Source organism: Zasmidium cellare (genome assembly GCF_010093935.1).
Source record: "Zasmidium cellare ATCC 36951 unplaced genomic scaffold M409scaffold_9, whole genome shotgun sequence".
Classification (NCBI taxonomy): domain Eukaryota; kingdom Fungi; phylum Ascomycota; class Dothideomycetes; order Mycosphaerellales; family Mycosphaerellaceae; genus Zasmidium; species Zasmidium cellare.
The window spans coordinates 206849-226522 of record NW_022986953.1 but is presented as its reverse complement, the minus strand read 5'-3'; the positions used below and the strand labels follow the sequence as shown (position 1 = coordinate 226522).

Here is a 19674-nt window from a genome sequence, read left to right as displayed (position 1 = left end):
TGCCGTCACGAATATATCAGAACTAAGAGCGTAGCATGAAAGTAGGAAAGTTGACCTCACCTGATGAGCTCTAGGATTGTCCGGATATCTGAATCAATCATGAAGGGAGGATGGCCTACAGCTCCAGGTCAGCCAGTCAGTGGCCATGGCATTAATTCTGGTGGGACGGGGACAGTATTGCTCGGGTTGTTCAAAATGCATCGCCATTATTGTCCAAATCCCTCAATGAGCAGATGCATTACACTCCCATGTAGAGGAAATAGCTCCTTCGGGACCAAGGTAAGGCAATCGAGCGCGACGTGTACTCGTTAGTAGCCATTGGACATTGTTTGGGAAAGGAATGGTCATCAAAGCTTCGTCTTGAATCTCGAGGCAAAACGTAGCCAAAGGATTCCGTAAACGCAGGGAGTATCGGTTCAGATTCGTTTGATCTAGTCAAATTGTCAAATGTAGAATTAAATGCAATACCGCGGTCCTGCTAAGTCCTCCTTCACCAGGAGTCTCGGCGAGTGTCTTGAGGGCCACGCCCATGAGAAAGCTCCAAAAGGGCGTGCAATTCTCAGTCTCGCGAGGGAAGCTCTCGCTGCCAAATTCTGCCCGTCTCTGAAGATACATTCTTTGAGCACCAGGAAAAATCAACCTCTTCGTCTGCATCTCTCTCGCCTGGCGGAGTTCTGGTCTTGACCTCTGGCGATTCCGGCGCTTCCACGAGTTCGTCACGTCTGGCATTGGCGTGCGGATGTGCTGTATGCAGGCAGCTTACTGCCGTGCGTAGCATCTGCCCAACGTCCCTCTGCTTCGCATCTCGAACGTCCTCATCGTACTGGATGCCAGCGCTTGTTGTCGTTTCAGCTATGATGTATACGCCGATGGCATTGACACGATGCTAATGGCAATGCAAGAGAGGAAGAAGGGCAAGACAGTCGTCACCATCGGGCCCGAAATGTTGAAGCCAAAACTGGCGCGCTAGCCAGAGCTTGTCCACGAGCCAAAACCAACATCTTCTCGTGTGCTAGTCAACGACAATCGGGTCTTCCAGCGTCTCTACGCACACGATATCGATGTTCTTGGAAGGAACTGCGTCTGAGATGACGAGCGCCGCCGTACGGCCTCCGCAAACGCCATGACGAAGTACAAGCAGAGGCCACGAGCTGCTACGCCTGCGAGCTCCACCACGACCACTGGCTGAGGATGAGATGGAAGCAAAGGACGATGCTGCGCCTCAGAGTTCGAACAAGAGCACGAAATAGCACCTTCGGAGGATATGAGCAGTCATGCTCCTCGCCAAATAGTTGACCGTGGTCACGCGCGGGAAACGACACCTCGCAGAGCCTCCAGGGTTGTGTGCAGACGATGCAGGCATTTGCTGCAGGCGACATGTTCGATGAGGCCATCTGGAAAACCGCGAGGAGACACCTAAAAGGCAGGGACTCGACAATGGAAATGCGTCTTCGACGGATGGCGCGAACACTGTCTCAGAATTCCCGGCCCTCCAAGGCAGCAGATGGCGGAACCACCTCCGTCATGCTATGCATCATTGAGGCTTTGACTCTGCGGCTCTGGTTCTTCTTTTCGGATCAACGATCTCCATCGATGGCATTTCTCGGCGTATTGGATCCCATGCAGAAGCAGAGATGGCGGCAACATTGACGGCCAACTTGAATGGGCGTCCGTTATTTCCGTCAGCTTCGCGCGAGGATGGGCTACGTCTCTCGCTCCTCTCACGGAGAGCGTTGGATTCTGTGACCTTGTTCGCTCTGTGCTCTTTATCCTGCATGTACGAGCTGGAGATATGCGTTTTCCTTGAATCTTCTTTCGTCTTTCGTTTCCTGACTGTCAATCGTCTGGAGGTTCAACAACGGATGTGCTCGTCTCGTTGTTCAAAGCACCTTCACTCTTTTTGTCATGGCTCTGTCGCAGTCCTTTGGGTCAAACATTCCGGATATGCAGGCCAAATCAAGTGGGAGGATGTTCTCTGGCTCTCCCGTTCGACATCCAACCTGAACTCCTGGAGAGACTATGCCATGGATCAGTTGAGCTGTGTGCGGTCTCCTCGGAACATTGCTGTACTTCAAACAAAATCCATCCCACACACTCAATCCAAGGCTGTGCTAGCGGAGGCCTCGCAACCTCTATTCGAGCAGCAGGCGCCAGGAGAGCGCCGGGTGTCTCTGGCCTCTCCCTTGATCACAAGAGCTTTGGATACTGCAGGAAAACCCTCTTCAGGACAGCATTGAACGGAGAATGGCGCCTGACCACGAGCTCACTGACGCTGAGCCATCTGATGCACCCTCATTTTTCGGCGTACTCAACCAGTGCCTCACCGGTGCAACGAAGGTTTCTGTTCCGTTTGCTGGCACAGTTGAGCTCAAGTGCTTTGAATCATTGTCATCACTGCAACAGGTGCAGCAAACCTCTACTGTCCCAGCTGCATCACCTCTTGATTACCATGCTGTTCCAAAACGCGTCTAGGGACACATAGTAGCTTTCGACAGCTAGGCTTGGGAAAACGATGGAGTCCGTGGATACGAGAACCATGAGACGCGTCGCCATCCGCACTCGATCTGAACCTGAGTATAGTCGTGGCCGCAGAAGCATGCGACAAGGTAGTGCTGCTCTTTTCCAGCATACACGTCCATGGTTGAGGGTTCTCGATCAGGAGTCAGCCGCTGGAGCAACGACCATCTAGGTAGTCGACGTATCGATGAGTCTTTCCTCGAGACTTCGGTATCGCTTCAACCACCATCTCATGCGCAATGTGGACACCCGTCCTCTTTCTCTGCCTTCGTTGGCATGGCAGACGCGTGTGCATTCGAGAAACAATGTCGCCGTCCGGGTGGGGACCGCGATCAGACGATTCGGATTTCTTGTCTCAGGAGTATTATAGAGCAACAACGCCGCGAAATGCAGCGCGCCATAGACGGTTCTCTCGAAAGATGAGCTCCGAGCGAATATCCTCCAACGTCCCAGCCTCCCAGGCTCACCGCGCAGAAGATCCTCCTCTTGACAAGGGATCTCGGACGTGCCGTCGTGGTTCGTAGATCGTTTTGAATCGTCGGGGTCGGCCATGAAGGTTTATTGCGCTGCTGCTGTGTTCGTTACTGGTTGATACTCGCGTCCCGACGAGGACTACTTAGAAGGTAGACTGGTTGCTGCTGGGCTGGGGGTGACCGAAGGGGCGGGGATCTACGGTGGAGAGACTGTAGGGGTTTGAATCGAGCAGGACCAGAGAGATGAAGTATGGGACAGCATAGGAGAGCAGTCGTAGCTGGTTCAAAGGAGGTCTTCTTTCAGGACTTGTCCAAGAACTCTACTGTCTGTTTGCCCTTGTTTGTCCTGATCTCATCTTCCAATGCCCAAGTGTCTTTGCCAATCGTTTCAAACATCACGTCACCGCCACCACGCGCTTCCTCAGGCATCTGAGAGCTCGCCGTCGCTCCGGGTGCCAAGCCCGGGCGCCTGGCTCACGCTCAGCTTTTCAGAATTCAGCGGACTGCTGGCTCCTTCCTCCTGCCGAACACCACCAACCTCGACACACATCCTTCTGAACTCATCTGAGCGCTCAGAAAGCACACCGGATCATCAGGTACGTCCCTATCACAAGCAAATCTGCACCTTGACGCGTCATCCCTTGCCACGGGGCCAGGTACTTAAGACGGCCTTTCTTCCACTCCAACTCAGACCACTGCACCCACACACAACCACCTCTTCCCTCGACCACCATCTTCCATCCTCCAACAACAACCAACAAAAACACCTTCTCACATCCATCAACAGTCAACCACCCTTCCACACCACCACTGCACCGACAGCTACGCGCTGCACATCAGGTACGTGCCATATCAGCCCGCAGTTCCAACTGCCACCACTTTCCCCTCACCACAACGGCATTGTAAACACGCTCTCCTTCACTCTGAATCTCACCGTGCAAACGGAGTTCATGTGAAGACGCGTGCGCGCACCTGCCTCCGCGGGCGAATCTCTAGCCTACTTAAACCCCTCCACCTTGCACTTCTCTTCCTCTCCAAACAACACACTCCAACCTCGACTTCCACCACCATCCACCACCATCCACCTTCAACAACATCAACCACACCCTTGAACACCACTTCCACCCACAACACCAACCATCTGACGCGCCTTGAGCTTGTCACCAGCGATACCACTCGCGGCGGCTTCAAGTGCCATCGTCGTATGTGCTCATCACCTGTCAACCTCACTACTTCATCTTCATCCTCCACCATCACATTGCGACGACACATCTACTGAACCGACATCACTGACTTTCAACCCATCAGTTCCCCTTCACCACACAACCTCTTCAACACATCAACCAACCTACTACGAGTCACACAATGGCTGGACCTGGCAAGAACCGCGTCTCCAAGGAGCAGGTGAGTGCTCGTCCTCGCACTGGCGGCTCCAGCTCCGGCGACACCTCTTCGTCTGGCCGTGCCACTGGCTCCAACGCCGGCACTGCTCGCACCTCCGACTCTCGTGTTGCTCCTCGCTCTGCCCGTGGCTACGACGGCAACCAAGACCCTAGCGATGGCAGCACTGCTGTTCGTGACCCCAACGCCTCCCGCCCCACCGTCGAGCCTCGCAACTTCGACCTCGGCATGATGGGCTGGGCCACTGCTCGTGGTCAGACTACCTCTTCCTCCATGCCAGCTCGTCAAGCTGCCTCTAAGCTTGGCCAGGCCGTCAAGATCGGACTGAACACGTTCCATGTCGAGCAGTTCCCTCAGCTCCCCATCTACCAGTACGATGTTATGATCGGCAACGGCGTCGAGAAGCGCGGTGTCATTCACAAGGTCTGGAACTCCAAGGCCGTCCAGAAGGAGATGGGAGAGCACACCATCTTCGACGGCAACAAGCTTGCTTGGTCTGGCCGCAAGATCGACCGTGAGGTCCGCATCATCGTCGATCTAGACAAGGAGCAGGGTCGTACGCCACGTGAGGGCATGTCTGACCAGCACCGTGTTGCCATCCGCTGCACCAACACCGTCGGCTTTCAGACGCTGATGGCTCATCTCACCAAGAACGCCTCGTTCGACAACACCTGCCTTGAGACCATCAACTTCGCCGACCACCTCCTCCGTCAGACCCCATCCCAGCGCTTCACGTCCATCAAGCGCAACTTCTTCGCCAAGGGCGAGAAGCGTTTCGAGCTTGGCGGTGGCGTCGAGGCTTTCAAGGGAGTCTTCGCCTCTCTCCGCGTCGTCCACCCCGGCCGTCTGTCTGTCAACCTCGACGTCGCCAACGGCACTTTCTGGGTTGCTCAGCAGCTCGTCAAGACTGCTCAGCTGGTCTGTGGCTGCCGTGATACCGCAGACTTGGTCAACGCTCTCCAGCGTAGTGGCGAGGGCAAGGGCGCTGGCAAGGAGCTGAAGCGCATGCGGAAGCTTCACGTCCAGGCCAAGCACCGTGGTCGTGGCTCCGTCGATGAGTATGTCATTGAGAAGTTCATCTTCCAGTCTGCCAAGGATTACAAGTTCGACAAGCGCGATGCATCCGGCAAGGTGACCAAGGTTTCTATCTACGACTACTTCGCCAAGGACTACTCCATTCGTCTGCAGTACCCTGGTCTCCCTCTCGTCAAGATGACCAAGGGCAAGAGCACTGTCCTTCCCATGGAGGTTCTGATGGTGAAGGAGAACCAGCGCTATGCCTACAAGATGGATGAGCGTCAGACCTCCAACATGATCAAGTTCGCCGTCACCCCGCCTCCAGAGCGTTGGGCATCCATTGAGCAGGGCCTCAAGATGCTCGACTGGCCCAACGACCCGATGCTGAAGAAGTACGGCATGAAGATCAACACTCAGAAGACTGTCGTCGAGGCTCGTCTCCTTACTGCTCCCACCGTGAAGTTCGGCACTGGTGAGGCCAAGCCAGGCACCTCTGGCCGCTGGGATCTGAAGGGCAAGAAGTTCTTCCAGCCCAACACCGTCCCTCTCAAGAGCTGGTCCGTGACTGTCATCTCCGGCCGTCGTGGTGGCAAGCCCGACAAGTCCGCCATCGAGCGCTTCATTGGCCAGTTCGTCACTGGCTACAAGAACCACGGAGGTCGTGTTGAGAACAGCAACCCGCAGATGTCGCTTGCTGCTGGTGACGACGTCGGCGCTTGGGTGACTGCTGCCTGGAACGCAGCCGGCAACCAGTCTCAGTCTCGTCCCCAGATGCTCATGTTCATCCTCCCCGACAAGGACAGCCAGGTCTATGGTCGCATCAAGCGCTCAGCTGAGTGCCGCTACGGTGTTGTCTCCCAGTGCGTTCAGTACGCCCACGTTCAGAAGTGTCAGCCCCAGTACATCTCGAACGTGTGCATGAAGTTCAACGCGAAGCTGGGAGGTATCACTTGCCGCGCCTCTGGCCAGAAGACTGCCGGCCCCGCGGGCATCTTCCAAGTTCCGACCATGATCATCGGCTCCGACGTCTCCCACGCTGCTCCTGGTGCCCAGACTCCCTCCATGGCCGCCATTACCGTCTCCCTCGACAAGCTTGCCACTCGTTACGCAGCTCTGTGCCAGACCAATGGCTTCCGCGTTGAGATGATCAACACCGACATCCTCACCCAAGAGCTGAAGCCGATGGTTCAGCACTGGATGCAGACAGTCAACAACGGCAAGGTTCCTAGCACCATCATCTACATGCGTGATGGTGTCTCCGAGGGCCAGTACGCCCAGGTGCTCGAGCAGGAGGTACAAGATCTCAAGAAGCTGATTCGCTCCGCCGATGGCAACGCCAATGTCAAATTCATCGTCATCGTCGGCTCCAAGCGCCACCACGTCCGCTTCTTCCCAGAGAAGGGCGATCGCAACGGCAACGCTTTCCCAGGCACTCTCGTCGAGACCGGCGTCACCAACCCGCACGAGAATGACTTCTACCTGCAGTCGCACGCCGCCATCAAGGGTACTGCTCGGCCTGTCCATTACTACGTCCTCCTCAACGAGGCGAACATGCCGAACGATCAGCTCCACACTCTCCTCTACGAGCACTCGTACCAGTACCAGCGCGCCACGACGCCCATCTCGCAGCATCCCGCCATCTACTACGCCCATCTGGCCTCCAACCGTGCTGTGCCCCACGACCCCAACTGGGCTGGCAGCAGCGACGGTGTTCCCACGAGCCAGACTCGTCCTCGCTCTGGCTCTCAGTCGGGCTCCCAGGGCAAGTCGGGTTCTCAGGGCAAGTCGGGCTCGTCGTCGGGCATCCCAGGCGACTTCCCCAAGCTGCTCGACATGCCCAACCAGGGCAACATCATGACCTCGATGTGGTACATCTAAGGGGTTATCTCATTCACGCAAGTCTCAATTGAGGCATTGGCACGACGAACGGGAGTTCAGACAGATGAGATTCAACGGGGATGATTGAGCGATTTGATTTCCTTCTCCTTGCTGTACTAGTAGAATAGAAAAACCAAACAGATGCCCAAGGTGGCACACCAAATCTTCTTCTCCCCTTCCCCCGTGAAATGATAGGCACTATTACTCCGAGCGTCGATTTGATGGCATGGAATCTCTATTATTCCCGGGGATATTAATGTATTTGAAGAGTGTAATGCTGGAGCCAGAGTGCAGACTCTGCGATCCTCGAGCTCATCTCCTCTGAAGACTTGAGAAACTTCTACGTCTAGAAGGAAGCAGCATCCCCAAGCAAGGGATGCGCACCATTACCCCGAGTACCTGCTTGATGGCATGGACTCTCTATGATTCCTGGGGATATCAACAGATAAGAAGAATACAACTGACTCTGGGATCCTCGAGCTCATCTTGTTTGAAGGCAAGAAAATCTTCTACATTTGGAAGAAACTAGCAAGCATCCCCAAGCAAACAATAGGCACTATCTCTGCAAGAGCCGATTTGATAGTATGGTCTCTTCATTATTCACGGGGATAACAACAAGGAAAAGCAGAGGTTCTACTGCGCCAGATCCTGGAATCCTTAGGGCTTCGTCCTTTGAAGACACGAGAAGCTTCTACGTCTGGAAGGACGTATCCCCAAGCAAATCACGGGCACTGCTACTCCGAGTGACGATTCGATGGCATAGAGTCTCCACTTGTCACGGGGATATTAATGCATTTCATGCCGGAGCTACAGACTCTGCGATCCTCGAGCTTATCTTCGCTTCTCTGGAAAGAGGCAAACATCCCCACGGAAAGAATAGGCGCTATTCCTACAAGAGCCGATTTGATAGCATGGACCCTCCATTATTCACGGGGATATAAATACATTTGAAGAATTGAATGCCGGTGCCACGAACTCTGCAATCCTCGAGCTCAACTTCTCTAAACACTTCAGAAGCTTCCTCGCCTGGAAGTCAGCCTTTCCCAAGTAAACTCCAGATCTCAGCATGCTCTCCATTGCGATCGAGAGCATGAACCCTCCAATACTCCCTGAGATATCAACACACAGCAAGAATGTAATGCCCGAGCCAGACTCTGAGATCCTTGGACTTCTCGTCGTTGGAGGCACAGGAAGTTTCTACGTCTAGAAAGAAGCAAACACTCCTAAGCAAAAGAGGGATACCATCACTCTGGATCTACATCCCATAGCATGTAATCACCGTCATTCTCGGGGAAAGAGATGTATCGTGGGAGAAGGAGAGATGGAGGGAGGAGTGTGGCGGGCGGCCTGGCGGATTTGTGATTAGAGAAGTTGGAAGTTGGTGTTGACAAAGAAGAAGGAGGGCTTCCCGAGCAAAAGGTCGGTCTCAAAGCGTGGAGAGGGAGATTCGAGAGCATGGACGAATGGGTTGTTATGGGGATTGGAGATGATTCGAGAGTGGATATGGATGAGATACATTTCAAGATGCTGCTCGACATTGGCGCCTTTGGAAAGCTGGAAACTTCTTTGCCAGAAAAATGATCGATCTCTCAAGCAAACCGTCGATGACTATGCTCGGCTCCTAGCTCCGCATATACCAGTCTAAAGGCTTTTCTAGGAGAAGACCTCCAATTTCTAAACGTATAAGACATTCGTGACGGACGGCAGATCTCGATGTGATCAGCCGACAGTTAGGTGCACATCTTCGCGGTGTTCGAGGAGAGTGAATAGAGCTGGGCACAATGCGAAGGTGGAGGAAGTGTAATTTGCTTTGCTTGAGAATGCCATACCAGAAGACTCAGGGGCTAGTCTCTCACAGGGAAAAACGGGCCATCTAGGTGGTAGGTTGGGCCTCATCTCCGGACTTCAGGATCGAGAGCATCGATATACGACGATGGTCGAAAAAGGATCAAAACAAAGTCGGGAGCAGCAAAGAGGGAAGGTCTCCGCGGACCTAGATGCTCATGTTCGAGAACGGGAACGGGAAGCGGAGACATGTTACCAGTACTCCTCAAAGGATTTGACCAGGAGTTTGGGAGAAGCGACATTCCGTGTTTTGAGTGTCTTTGCTCTGCATGTAGGCTGGGAAAGATCGCACCAGAATTATTTATGGGGGTAGGTCAAAGTCTCAAGGGCAAGGGGGTGGAACTCTTCCCACCGCATCTCGTCGTCTCTTGCGTGTCGATGAATTGCGCCCATTGCCCGACATCTTCAGATACAAACGAACCGTAGTTTCAGCCCATGAGGAGATCAAGCGAAGACGGGACTCGTGAATGAAGAAAGGAGAAGGTAGGAGATTCTGCATGTGCTCGCTCAAAGGATGACGAAATAGACAATAGGGAGAATCTGTGTGGGAGACGTGATGGGGAATGGGAGATACGAGTGCAAGGGAGCTCTATGCATTTCCTCTTAAAGAACAGAGAGATGAAGAGGGGAGACCAGTGTGCAACCGTGCAAGGTCGACAGATCTGGGAGCTGAAATGGAACTTGACCCCATTCCAGCCCTGAACTGCCCATCCCTGGCTTGCTTCGCTCAGTGGGGAGGATATGGAATCTGGGAGATAGAAGATGTCCGGTGATGCAGTATCTCTACTTGCTCAAGCAGATGGATTGATGTTATGATGATAATGCCGTGTTCGAGGAGTGGCGAGAATGCTGAAGAGGAAAGTCACCTCCGCCAGTCCTCAAGGAATAGCAACTCACACACGAAGATGTCAACGGCCGGAAGTAGGAGTTGGCAGACGGGAGAAAATGAAACTCGGAAAACATCCTCATCACCAGCCGCCTCTCAGTAGCCATCCATTTCAGTCATTTTATCTACATCCACTCTCATGCCACATGTCTCGTACAAGCGACAGTGCGGAGCAGAGGGTACATTTATCCAGCCCATGCCATGCCGTTTTCCGTCCCCATTACAAGAAAATCACAAACTCCGGAGAAACGCCCATCATGATGCCGCTAACTTGAGTCTTTATGCAGTGCAGGTGAGCTGATGGTCAGCAGCTCTGGTATCGTCCAAGCAAAGCTGGGTGTCCTCTATCCTTTTCGTTCGCCAGTGCTTCGTACACGTTCGCTCTTCGCAAGCCATTAGGTCGTTGTTCGCCATGTGGTGAGCTTCTTGAGCTTCGTGTCGTGCAGGAGCCTGTCCTGGCATGTTCCTATTCACATTCTTCGTTCCTGTCGTGGCATGCTTTTCTTCTCTTCTCGTTCATCATTCATCCGTCAATCGATCCAGCAAGTGTATGCTCAGAATCATGACCAGTAGACCGATCGTGACGATGATGAGCAATGCAAATCCGAACCAACCCAACACCATTGCACTGGTGCCCACACCACTCTTGACGCTTCCATTTCCGAAGTCTTGCGTTATTTGTGCTGCAGCTACGGATGCAGTGTGTTGCCATAGGACGCTGACGAGGACGAAGATGGAGGCGATGAAGATGAGGGCAAGGGCGACTTGTGAGACCGGTCGGGAGGGGAATGGCTTGATGTCGATATCGCTGCCGGTTCGTGCGTCGTGCTCTTCGTGCCAGCCCGGGAAGGTCGCGAGGAGGAGGAATGTGATGAAGGCGAGGACGATGGCGACGATGCTGTTCGTAGGTTAGTGGATTGAATAAAGATGTCGGACTATGCCTCAACTCACAGCAGGTATGGAAACACCACACTGTTCTTGAATGTGTTTGCGACCCAGATCAGATTGAGTGGATCTTGATCGATGGTCACCTGCTCTGCCAACAAGGTCGCATTGTTCGAGCACAGGAAGCTTCCACCGTCTGCGTTCACACACAATCCAAAGTATCCCACTCTTACTTCGAGACCCGCATCACCAACGATGTTCGCTATCGCCGCCGTCACTCCTGGGTTGACTTGTGTAGGATCGTACGTTGGCGTGTACATCTCGTAGTAGAAGGATATGAGGAAGATGCCCGGTATTAAAGGTGACGAGGACGAGCATCCTGCCAAGAGTAATGCTGTAGTTATCAAGTCAGCCAATCTATTCCCTCCCCTTCGTGACTCTCGACGACTACTCACAAAGTAGGATGATCGCAATCGCAATCAAGATCATCAAGACATGATGATATCCCAGAAAGGGAATCAGCCTCTGGATGCCGACTGCGAAGCGTACATTCGGCATGGTAGAAAAGGTCTACCGGCTGTCTGGTCGAGCGAGGGGATTTCGAGGAGCTCCAGCGGCCCGATGGCCGGGAGTTGGGAGGGTTGTGGAATGCGGCAGGCTAACGAATGCTTCTTCTCGGCTCGATACAATGCTGTTGTCTCGCTGTGTTGGAATGCTGTGCGTGCCGAGGGCGGGAGGAGGAGGAATGCGTGCCTGTAGTCTTAAAGAGTGGAAGGTTCGGGGCGAGGTTCGATTGTCTGCGACGCTCTTTCTTGTGGTCAGAACGGGGCTTTTTTGGTGCAGAAGTGGTGGTGGATGATGGAGGAGGGAGAGACTTAGCTCTGCGAGAATCGAAAGGGAGTTCCGTTCAGGCGTGGACCGTCACCAGCACACGTCGTCGCTGAATATTCGATGGCAGGTCGTGGCTGGAGTCCCTGTCCAGCGGCCCAGCCTCTCTCCCGGCTGTAAACAATGCCGTCGGCCTGGGCAACGTGCTAAGCGAGCCGACGTCACAGCCAACTTTAACTTCACGTCCGCTGTCCTTTCACGCGACGACACGTTGGAAAATTCTGACGACAAGATGGACGAAACAAACATAGACTAAATATTCATTTTATTTCGACACTATACTGTATACTTGTGTCTTAAAACGAGCGTCGTACCATCATTTCTCATCAGCGACCGTGCATGCAGTCAACCGAATCCTCCACACAATTACCAGACATGCAACTTTCCTTTCCTTGCCAGCCTTGTACCAGTTAAGTCCCTCTAGGTAGAGGTGCGGATGGTAGCAACGTAGGTGTTGTTGTCGATGAGAGGAGCGACGGTGTCGATTGGAGCAGCAGAGCTGAGCACCTGGATGGTCAAGCTCTGCAAGTTCGTGAAGCTGAGAGGGAAAGAAGTAGTGTTCAAAGCGTTACGAATTTCACGCGGGTTATAGGCCAAGTTCTGAACGACAGTCGTGCCATCAACACGCTGGGCGGAGGCTTGGAGGGTGCAGGTCACAGCGACCGCTGGTCCCTCCGAGTTGGTGACGCAGCCGTAGGCAAAGCTTCGGAAGACACAAGTCAGCAAATGGCCAAGTATTCATTTATGTATAGGCATCCTCACCTCTGCTGGTTGAAGGACAGGACAGAGGAGTTGCGTGGCTTCCAGACATCCTGACCGGCCTGGATTTCACCAGAGCTGAAGAAGGCAGCGACGTTTGGGCCAGTGGCGGGCACGACGTTGCTCTCCAGGGCAGCGTCGTAGTACTGCCAGCCGTTGTAGCTGAGAGCACCGGTGGCAGAGTCACCGATTGGCTCAGTGACTGGGGTGTGGCCGTCGCGGTTGTCGAAGGTGTCCTGGAACTGGACGCCACGGATGACCTGAGCGGTGGCCGGGGCGGCGAGAGCAGCAGCGACGATGTTGGTGGCAATCATCTTGAAGTATTTAGTCGTTGGGTTGTTGGCAAGTTCGGGAACTGTGTGCAGGAGTCCTGTGGTTGCTGGCTCAGATACTGCCTGGACGGCTCGGTTTCTTATATGCGTTTGGAGCCATGAAATCGTGCTCACTGCCGCGGAGGTAGTGATTCTGCTGCTGCAGACCATCGAAGCTATTCGCACTCTCTGTCCCATAGCCCTTTGACATGTCTGCCAGTCTATTGGTAGTGTCTAAGCAGGCGCCGTGTTTGTGACATCGGGTGAAGATCAAGAAGCCTTCGCCAAAGCTTTTGAGAAGCTTCTTGTTCACATCGCCAATGGAGACGGCCACGAGGAGCACAGGGACCCGTACTGGCCAGAGAGACAGCCATCATCAGCTGTTCACCCACGTCGATAGGCTTTGCCCTTGCACGTCCAGTTCTTTGGGAAGAGGGTTTGCCTGTTGCGGGCGACGCAGGAACACTGGTCTGCATGCGAAGGAAAGCCTAGCTCCAATCGTCCAGATTGTTCTTCATCTGGGGCTTGGTAGAATCTTATCAGATGGAAAGGCCATCGCTGGTCGTTGCTAGCGCTGGAGTCCCTGCGAAGACCATGAGTAAACTCCAGACTAATGTGCGTGCCTTTCGAAACACTGCCGGAAACCGAGGATCTTGGCTGCGAAGAAGTCTGGGGGATCGACGGCAATAAACTCCCAGCTCCAATCTATTACACATGTTTTCTGCTCAAGCTTTGTCGATCCACACCTTGATGTTGGCTTTCTGGGTCGTGTAGATGGTGTAGCCCATGTCATGCCATGCCAAGTCGCTAGTCACTTTGGCGTGTGTACTTGTGCTGGACGGAGAATGGGTCTCATTCGTCGCGACGATATTTGCATTCGCTGACTGCTTTTGCAAAATGGCCGAAGTAAAAGACAGAAGATCGATACACCAGTAGAGAGTGACGTGAGTTCTCAGCTGGCGTCGACTTAGGCCAGGAGTTTGAGCCGCTCGATGGACGACATCAGGAACAGAGTGCCTCAGGAGGAATATCTTGCGGCGAAGCTCCAGGGCTGCTTTAACCAGGATCGAGAAAGCGATTCTTGAACTTCTGGCCGAGCGATGTCTGTAATGACAATTATCCAAGGCTGAACACATCCAAGCTTGGAATCATCGATTGTGCGAGAATGTCCATTAAGAAGTGGAGAGAACGGTAAGATTTGCTGGAGCTGGTATCCGTTAAAATTTGCTGTTAGATCTTCACCATCAGATGCATGACTCCGACTAAAACAACGTCACGCGGGGAGCTTACACGGATTCTGTGATTCTCCATGAAGTTTACCGGCCTGAAGACTGCAACTCCGGCTTTTGGGACTGTCGGTCAGATGTTTGTAGTGGATCTCTGCAAGACGGTAGGACGATTTGGGCGGACAACCAAAGACGAGGCTCTATTTCGCGCAGGTGAGGCTTCCCCCAGCGTGGCTGCACTGGAGGCAGCCGACGCCTCAAGCACGTCGGAGGACCCCGAATCATCTGGACTGGTAGGCTGATCCTTCTCCTCGACAAGGTCCACCGATATCTGAGGCGGCTCATTCGCTGCTGATGTGTCACGAATGATGGCATTCCAGAATGTCCCGTAGGCTGCTATTATGGCATTAAATGCAACTCTTTCTGATATCAAGGGCCGAGTCGTTGCGTACTTCCCAAAGGACCGACGGCAACACCATTCGCCGCACCTAATGTGCCTCTGCCTGGGCCAACCCTTCCACCGCCTGTGCTCGGAAGCACTCCATATCGTCCAAAGGTCTTTTGATCCACACTCACATAGTGCGGTAGCCGTCCGAGTAAGTTCAGCTTGCCCTCAATCCACCTCAAGATCTTGTCAGGCGGTGCCAGGAATTTGATGTACCCCAGGCCCCATAGAAATCCCACCAGTGCTCCGCATAAATGTCCCAGCAGGCTTGTGTGTGGTACCAGGAAATTGATAACAAGGATCAAGAGGATGGGTGTCGTCCACGTCGGTATCTTGAAGTCAGATATCTGAAAGTATGGGTTCTCGCGGTATGTCTTTATGGACTCGCTGGAGAGGAGTAGGAACACCCATACACTTGATCCAACTGCGTGGCCATCGAGATGGAAGACGAATCGTTCGAGAAGGGTGTAAAGGCCGCCTGGAAGGAGACCAAATGGTCCGGTGAAGAGGATGAATGTCACGATTGTGCCGTGTTCTGATTCAAATCGGTCGAGCAAGGGCGTAAGAGCGATTATGTTGAGGAGGTAGTGGAAGATGTCTCGGTGCAGGAGAGGGAAGGTGTTCAATCGATGTACTGGCGAGGAATTAGCTGCTCTTCTTACAAGATCGAATACTCCGCCGACGTACGCGTTCTGAGGTTGATCTCAGAGGGTATGAGAGCTCCCCATTCCGTAATCTCAGGCACAAACCAATGGACCACGTAGAGCAAGGTAATCACCGCGACCAGGCCGCGAGTGCAGAGTGGGAGTCGTAGTAAAGAACTTCGTATGCGGCGTGCGTCCGGCAGCGACTGAAGGAACGAGTAGGCCATCAAAACGACGACGGAATGCCGCGAAGCTGTTTCGCAGGTGATGTTGGAAGAAGGCAACCACAGGAACCGTTTCTCTTGATGACAGCGTCGCGTGGCTTCATCAAGGGTCCGCGCGGATCCGGCAAGGAGCAGCCACGATTGGGCTTCCCGATTCTTAATCAATTCCGGCTAATTTGATTAAGCTGCAAGCACATCTCTTGTTCACCCTGTCACAAGCTCCACGACACACAGTATGCTATAGCAAGAATGGGTCTTTGTGAGCATTAACCAACATGAGATATTCCAGACTTTCCAACTGACAATACGATCACCAGCTGCGCGTCTTCTGACGCTGCGACGTTCACCCATACTTTTGAAGCTACCAACATACGTAGCTCTCATCTGTATCCTTGTGGGAATCTCCTGGCTACTACTCCTCCCTCTGAACGAATATTCACGGCAGACATACATCTCCGAGAACGCGATTCTCCCCGGTCAGGTCCATACATACTTCGGCGGGAGCGAGCACAATGTCTTTCGAGCATATCGTCAGGAGGTCTGGTCGCTGGGTCACAGGCAATCTGATGAGGAGGTGACGAATGGGCTGTATGATCTGCTGCAAGAGATTGGGCTGAGGCCAGCGCGACAACCGTACAGCTTCCAAGTTGCGGGCGAGACTATCGCAGGAACCAATGTCTATGGCCTCCTCCAAGGTCCACGCGCCGACGCGACTGAGGCGATGGTCCTTATGGCTGCTTGGCGGAACTTCGACGGCGAGGTCAACTACTCGGCGGTTGCTCTGGTCCTGACACTGGCAAGATACTTCAAGCGGTGGAGCGTATGGAGCAAGGACATTCTGGTACTCTTCCCAGCGGACAGCACGTACGGTCCAGAGGCTTGGGTTTCGGCGTACCACAGCACGTCAACCATACCTACTGCTTCTCGGAATATCAGCGCCTTGCCAGTCAAGGCGGGTGCCTTACAGGGAGCTATAGCTTTAGATTACCCAGTCGGTCCATGGGGAAAGCGATTCGACAAGCTCGACGTGCTCTACGACGGGGTCAACGGCGCCCTCCCAAATCTCGACTTGCTCAACACTGCTGTATCTGTCGCTAGCAGCCAGATGGGCATTGGCTGCAGCCTTCACGGGATCATCGATCATTCCGACAGCTATCAGGACCGCCTCAAATGCCTCGCCAAGGGCGTCATGTCACAAGCTGCGGGACATGCAACCGGTCCTCATTCTGCGTTCATGCCATATCACATTGATGCAATCACTCTCAAAACTGTGGGAGATGGCTGGCACGATGAGATGAGTCTGGGCCGTGTTGCAGAGAGCATGTTCCGCTCGATCAACAACCTTTTGGAGAAGTTCCACCAGAGCTTCTTCTTCTACATTCTCCTGAACACTCATCGTTTCGTCAGCATTGGTAGCTACCTGCCTGCTGCGATGCTTGTGGCAGGAAGTTTCACCATCAATGCGCTAGCGCTTTGGGTGCTGAGTGGCAGAGGACCCGTGGAATCTCCTGGCAAACCCAAACCCACCGGAGGAACAAGCGAAAAGCTCAAGGAGAAAGCTCTTGTGGCAGTTCAGGACGGAGAAGATGTGGCGCTCGTCCCGAAATCAGAGCTTGAAGTGATCGAGCGGAAGATGTTCCTGCCAGCGATTGTTGTTTTGGGTGTACATCTGATGAGTCTGGTGCCGCTGTATGTTCTCACTCACAAAGAGAAGTCGGTAAGTATAAAGCAACTAGCCAATGGCGAGCATCAATGACTAAATTCTCTGCAGGGCATCACTTTTGCGTTTATGGCACTGGCGATATCCAGCTACCTTCTGCCAATCTACCTCAGCGGCGTGCTTGTCAGGGTCTGGGATGCCAGCGTTCAACAGCTCCAGATGCTGCAGTCGTTCTCGCTGCTATTTGTGGGAGCAACACTGTCGACCTGGGCTACTATCAACTTCTCACTTGCCCTGATTGTTGGTCTGCTCGCATCTCCACTCAGCTTCATCCGGCCAATGACCTTGACAACCTCATCAACCGATCCAAGTGCGCTGCTTAACATCCTCCACGCAACCATTTCTTCACTACTATGGGTCACAACTTCTCCACCACTGGCCATGCTCGCACTCAGCTGGTACCTGGGCAAGGACATCACCTGGATGCTCGTAGAGGTTGCCAAGGGATGGGCTGCACAGGGCGTTTGGAGCATACTGGTCATTTGGAGTGTCTGGTGGCCTGCTTGGGTTCTTGGCGGGATCGTACTGTTCAGTGGCATAGTACGACCTACAAGAAGCTCATGAAATTCTTTCGACAAAACGCTCCATCTTACATGTGACTGCCGTATTATGGTCCCGTCAGGCATCTTCCGGGTCCGTGCATCCTCACATGGCATGTTGAGGAAGGCACGAACACCTGCCTTCCCGAAGCTTAAACGAACTTCACCTTTGGAGAAATTCACCTCGAAGGCAGACACCACCTACAAATACCCACCATCTACACCACACCATCTTTTCGAAATCTTCTCACGCACTTTGCAGTCGCCGTAGAAACCTCAGTCACCAAGTCAACTATATCGACAATGGCAGCAAAGAAGGACGGCGAGAAGGAGGCCAAGCTCACTCCTGAGCAGCAAGCCGCGCTCGTTCTCGACTATCTCCGCAAAGAGAATCGGCCCTACAGTGCAACCGACATCAGCTCCAATCTGAAGAATCGAGTCACCAAGGCCGCGGCAGCCAAACTACTCAAAGACTTGCATGAGCGAGGGGAGATCGAAGGCAGAGCAGCCGGCAAGCAGCAAGTCTACCATGCCTTGCAGGTAAGTGTGGCTCTGCTGGCAGTCCCATAGAACAGCGGCTAACATCAAGCAGGAAGAGCCAGAGGAGGACTTGATCGAGCAGCTACAACAAATGGAAGAAGACACCAAGCGTATCAGAAAAGAGACCATCGCCCTGAAATCGGAAGAGAAGGAGCTTCGCCAATTGCTCAAGCAAGGAGCTGACATTGTCCCACTGCCCGAGCTCAAGTCCAACATTGCTGAGATGGAGAAGCAGAAGCTCGAGAAAGAGGCCCGTCTGAAGAAACTGGAGAGCGGCAACGTGAAGCCAGTGAGTGCTGCAGACCGTACGAGGGTCGACAAGGCACATCGCCGGGTCAAGAAGGCCGCCGATGCTCGCAAGAAGATTCGCAAGGAGATGTGGAAGGAGATTGAGCAGTACCTGGAGAATGCTGAGCAGAAGCAGGAGACGAAGGAGAGCTTGGACTTGGACCTTTGAGTGAGGGCGTGTCATCAATTCTCAAAGATGGTTGGCGAGGTGATTGCTTTATGTCGACGAGGAAGATTAAACATGGTTGCTGAAGATCGCTAGAAATACTACTACGTGAGTAGAATGACGGCAAGGAAATTCAGTGTGAGCTCGAGCCTACCGCGCGTATTCCCACATTGCTATAATCCCCTTACCCTACGGGCTCGATACTATTTCTATCTCCTGTACCTGCTGGACAAGGTTTCTGCGCATAAGGATCCCCTGGTCTGGTCTGACAGCAAGTCAGCCGAGCCAAGATGGCCACCTCATCAATACCATTGTTAGCCCGACTCCATCTCCATCACAATTATAAACTTACAAACAGTCGCCGGCAGCGAGACATGTATCAACAATCTAAGCTTGCAGACAGAAACTTCTCCAACACCACCTGAGAAGAATCCCAAACCAGCACAAACGCAACAACCATGGCCTCCCCACTACCAAAAGCTACCGAAACAATCCCCTACCTCTACCGCTTCCTCCTCACAAACGTCGAATCCCTCTTCGCCCTCGGCGGCGTATTAATGTGCCTCACAAACCCCGGCTTCTACCTCTCCGGCCTCACGCGGGAAACCATCACCGCCATCCAACCCACCACAGACTTCATCTACACGCAACTCGCCGGCGGCTGGCTCGTCATCGTCTTCATAGAAGCCGTCGTCCTACGCTTCGTGGATGATGTGAGGGTGTGGAAGTTGTTGTGTGGGGCGGTTTTGCTGAGTGATGTTTTGTATACGCATTCTGTTGCGCAGGCGGTGGGCGGGTGGGGGGAGTGGCTGAAGGTGTGGGAGTGGACGGGGCAGGATTGGGGGGTTACGGTTACGACTTGGCCGTTTGTGTTGGTGAGGGTGGCGATTGTGGCGGGGATTGGGTTGAAGAAGGGTGAGGATGGGGGGAGGAAGAGGTTGTGAGGGGGAATGAACCTGACGCCCTGATCTCGTTCCTTCTGAGCTGACGGTCATCGCCATTTGGTCGTTGAAAGGTCTGTG

At 53.5% G+C, this 19674-nt stretch overlaps 5 protein-coding genes across 5 annotated transcripts; 3 read left to right on the top strand and 2 right to left on the bottom strand.

The window, feature by feature from the left end:
- Window positions 1–10536: 10536 nt before the first annotated feature.
- Window positions 10537–11460, bottom strand: M409DRAFT_64674 (uncharacterized protein; the record flags this gene model as incomplete). Its single annotated transcript, XM_033816179.1, has 3 exons — window positions 10537–10915; window positions 10969–11296; window positions 11358–11460. The coding sequence occupies 3 exons, from the start codon at window positions 11458–11460 to the stop codon at window positions 10537–10539; spliced, it is 810 nt and encodes a 269-aa protein (XP_033670477.1).
- A 3055-nt stretch (window positions 11461–14515) lies between these two features.
- On the bottom strand, window positions 14516–15402 carry M409DRAFT_64673 (uncharacterized protein; the record flags this gene model as incomplete). Its single annotated transcript, XM_033816178.1, has 2 exons — window positions 14516–15165; window positions 15219–15402. 2 exons carry the CDS (start codon window positions 15400–15402, stop codon window positions 14516–14518), a joined length of 834 nt encoding a protein of 277 aa, XP_033670476.1.
- Window positions 15403–15648: 246 nt separating this feature from the next.
- On the top strand, window positions 15649–17683 carry M409DRAFT_19998 (uncharacterized protein; the record flags this gene model as incomplete). The annotated part of the gene is made up of 3 exons (XM_033805184.1): window positions 15649–15658; window positions 15717–17116; window positions 17171–17683. 3 exons carry the CDS (start codon window positions 15649–15651, stop codon window positions 17681–17683), a joined length of 1923 nt encoding a protein of 640 aa, XP_033670475.1.
- Window positions 17684–17961: 278 nt separating this feature from the next.
- M409DRAFT_64672 (uncharacterized protein) lies at window positions 17962–18655 on the top strand (the record flags this gene model as incomplete). The annotated part of the gene is made up of 2 exons (XM_033816177.1): window positions 17962–18198; window positions 18251–18655. 2 exons carry the CDS (start codon window positions 17962–17964, stop codon window positions 18653–18655), a joined length of 642 nt encoding a protein of 213 aa, XP_033670474.1.
- Window positions 18656–19110: 455 nt separating this feature from the next.
- Window positions 19111–19596, top strand: M409DRAFT_19996 (uncharacterized protein; the record flags this gene model as incomplete). The annotated part of the gene is made up of 1 exon (XM_033805183.1): window positions 19111–19596. One exon carries the CDS (start codon window positions 19111–19113, stop codon window positions 19594–19596), a length of 486 nt encoding a protein of 161 aa, XP_033670473.1.
- Window positions 19597–19674: the final 78 nt, after the last annotated feature.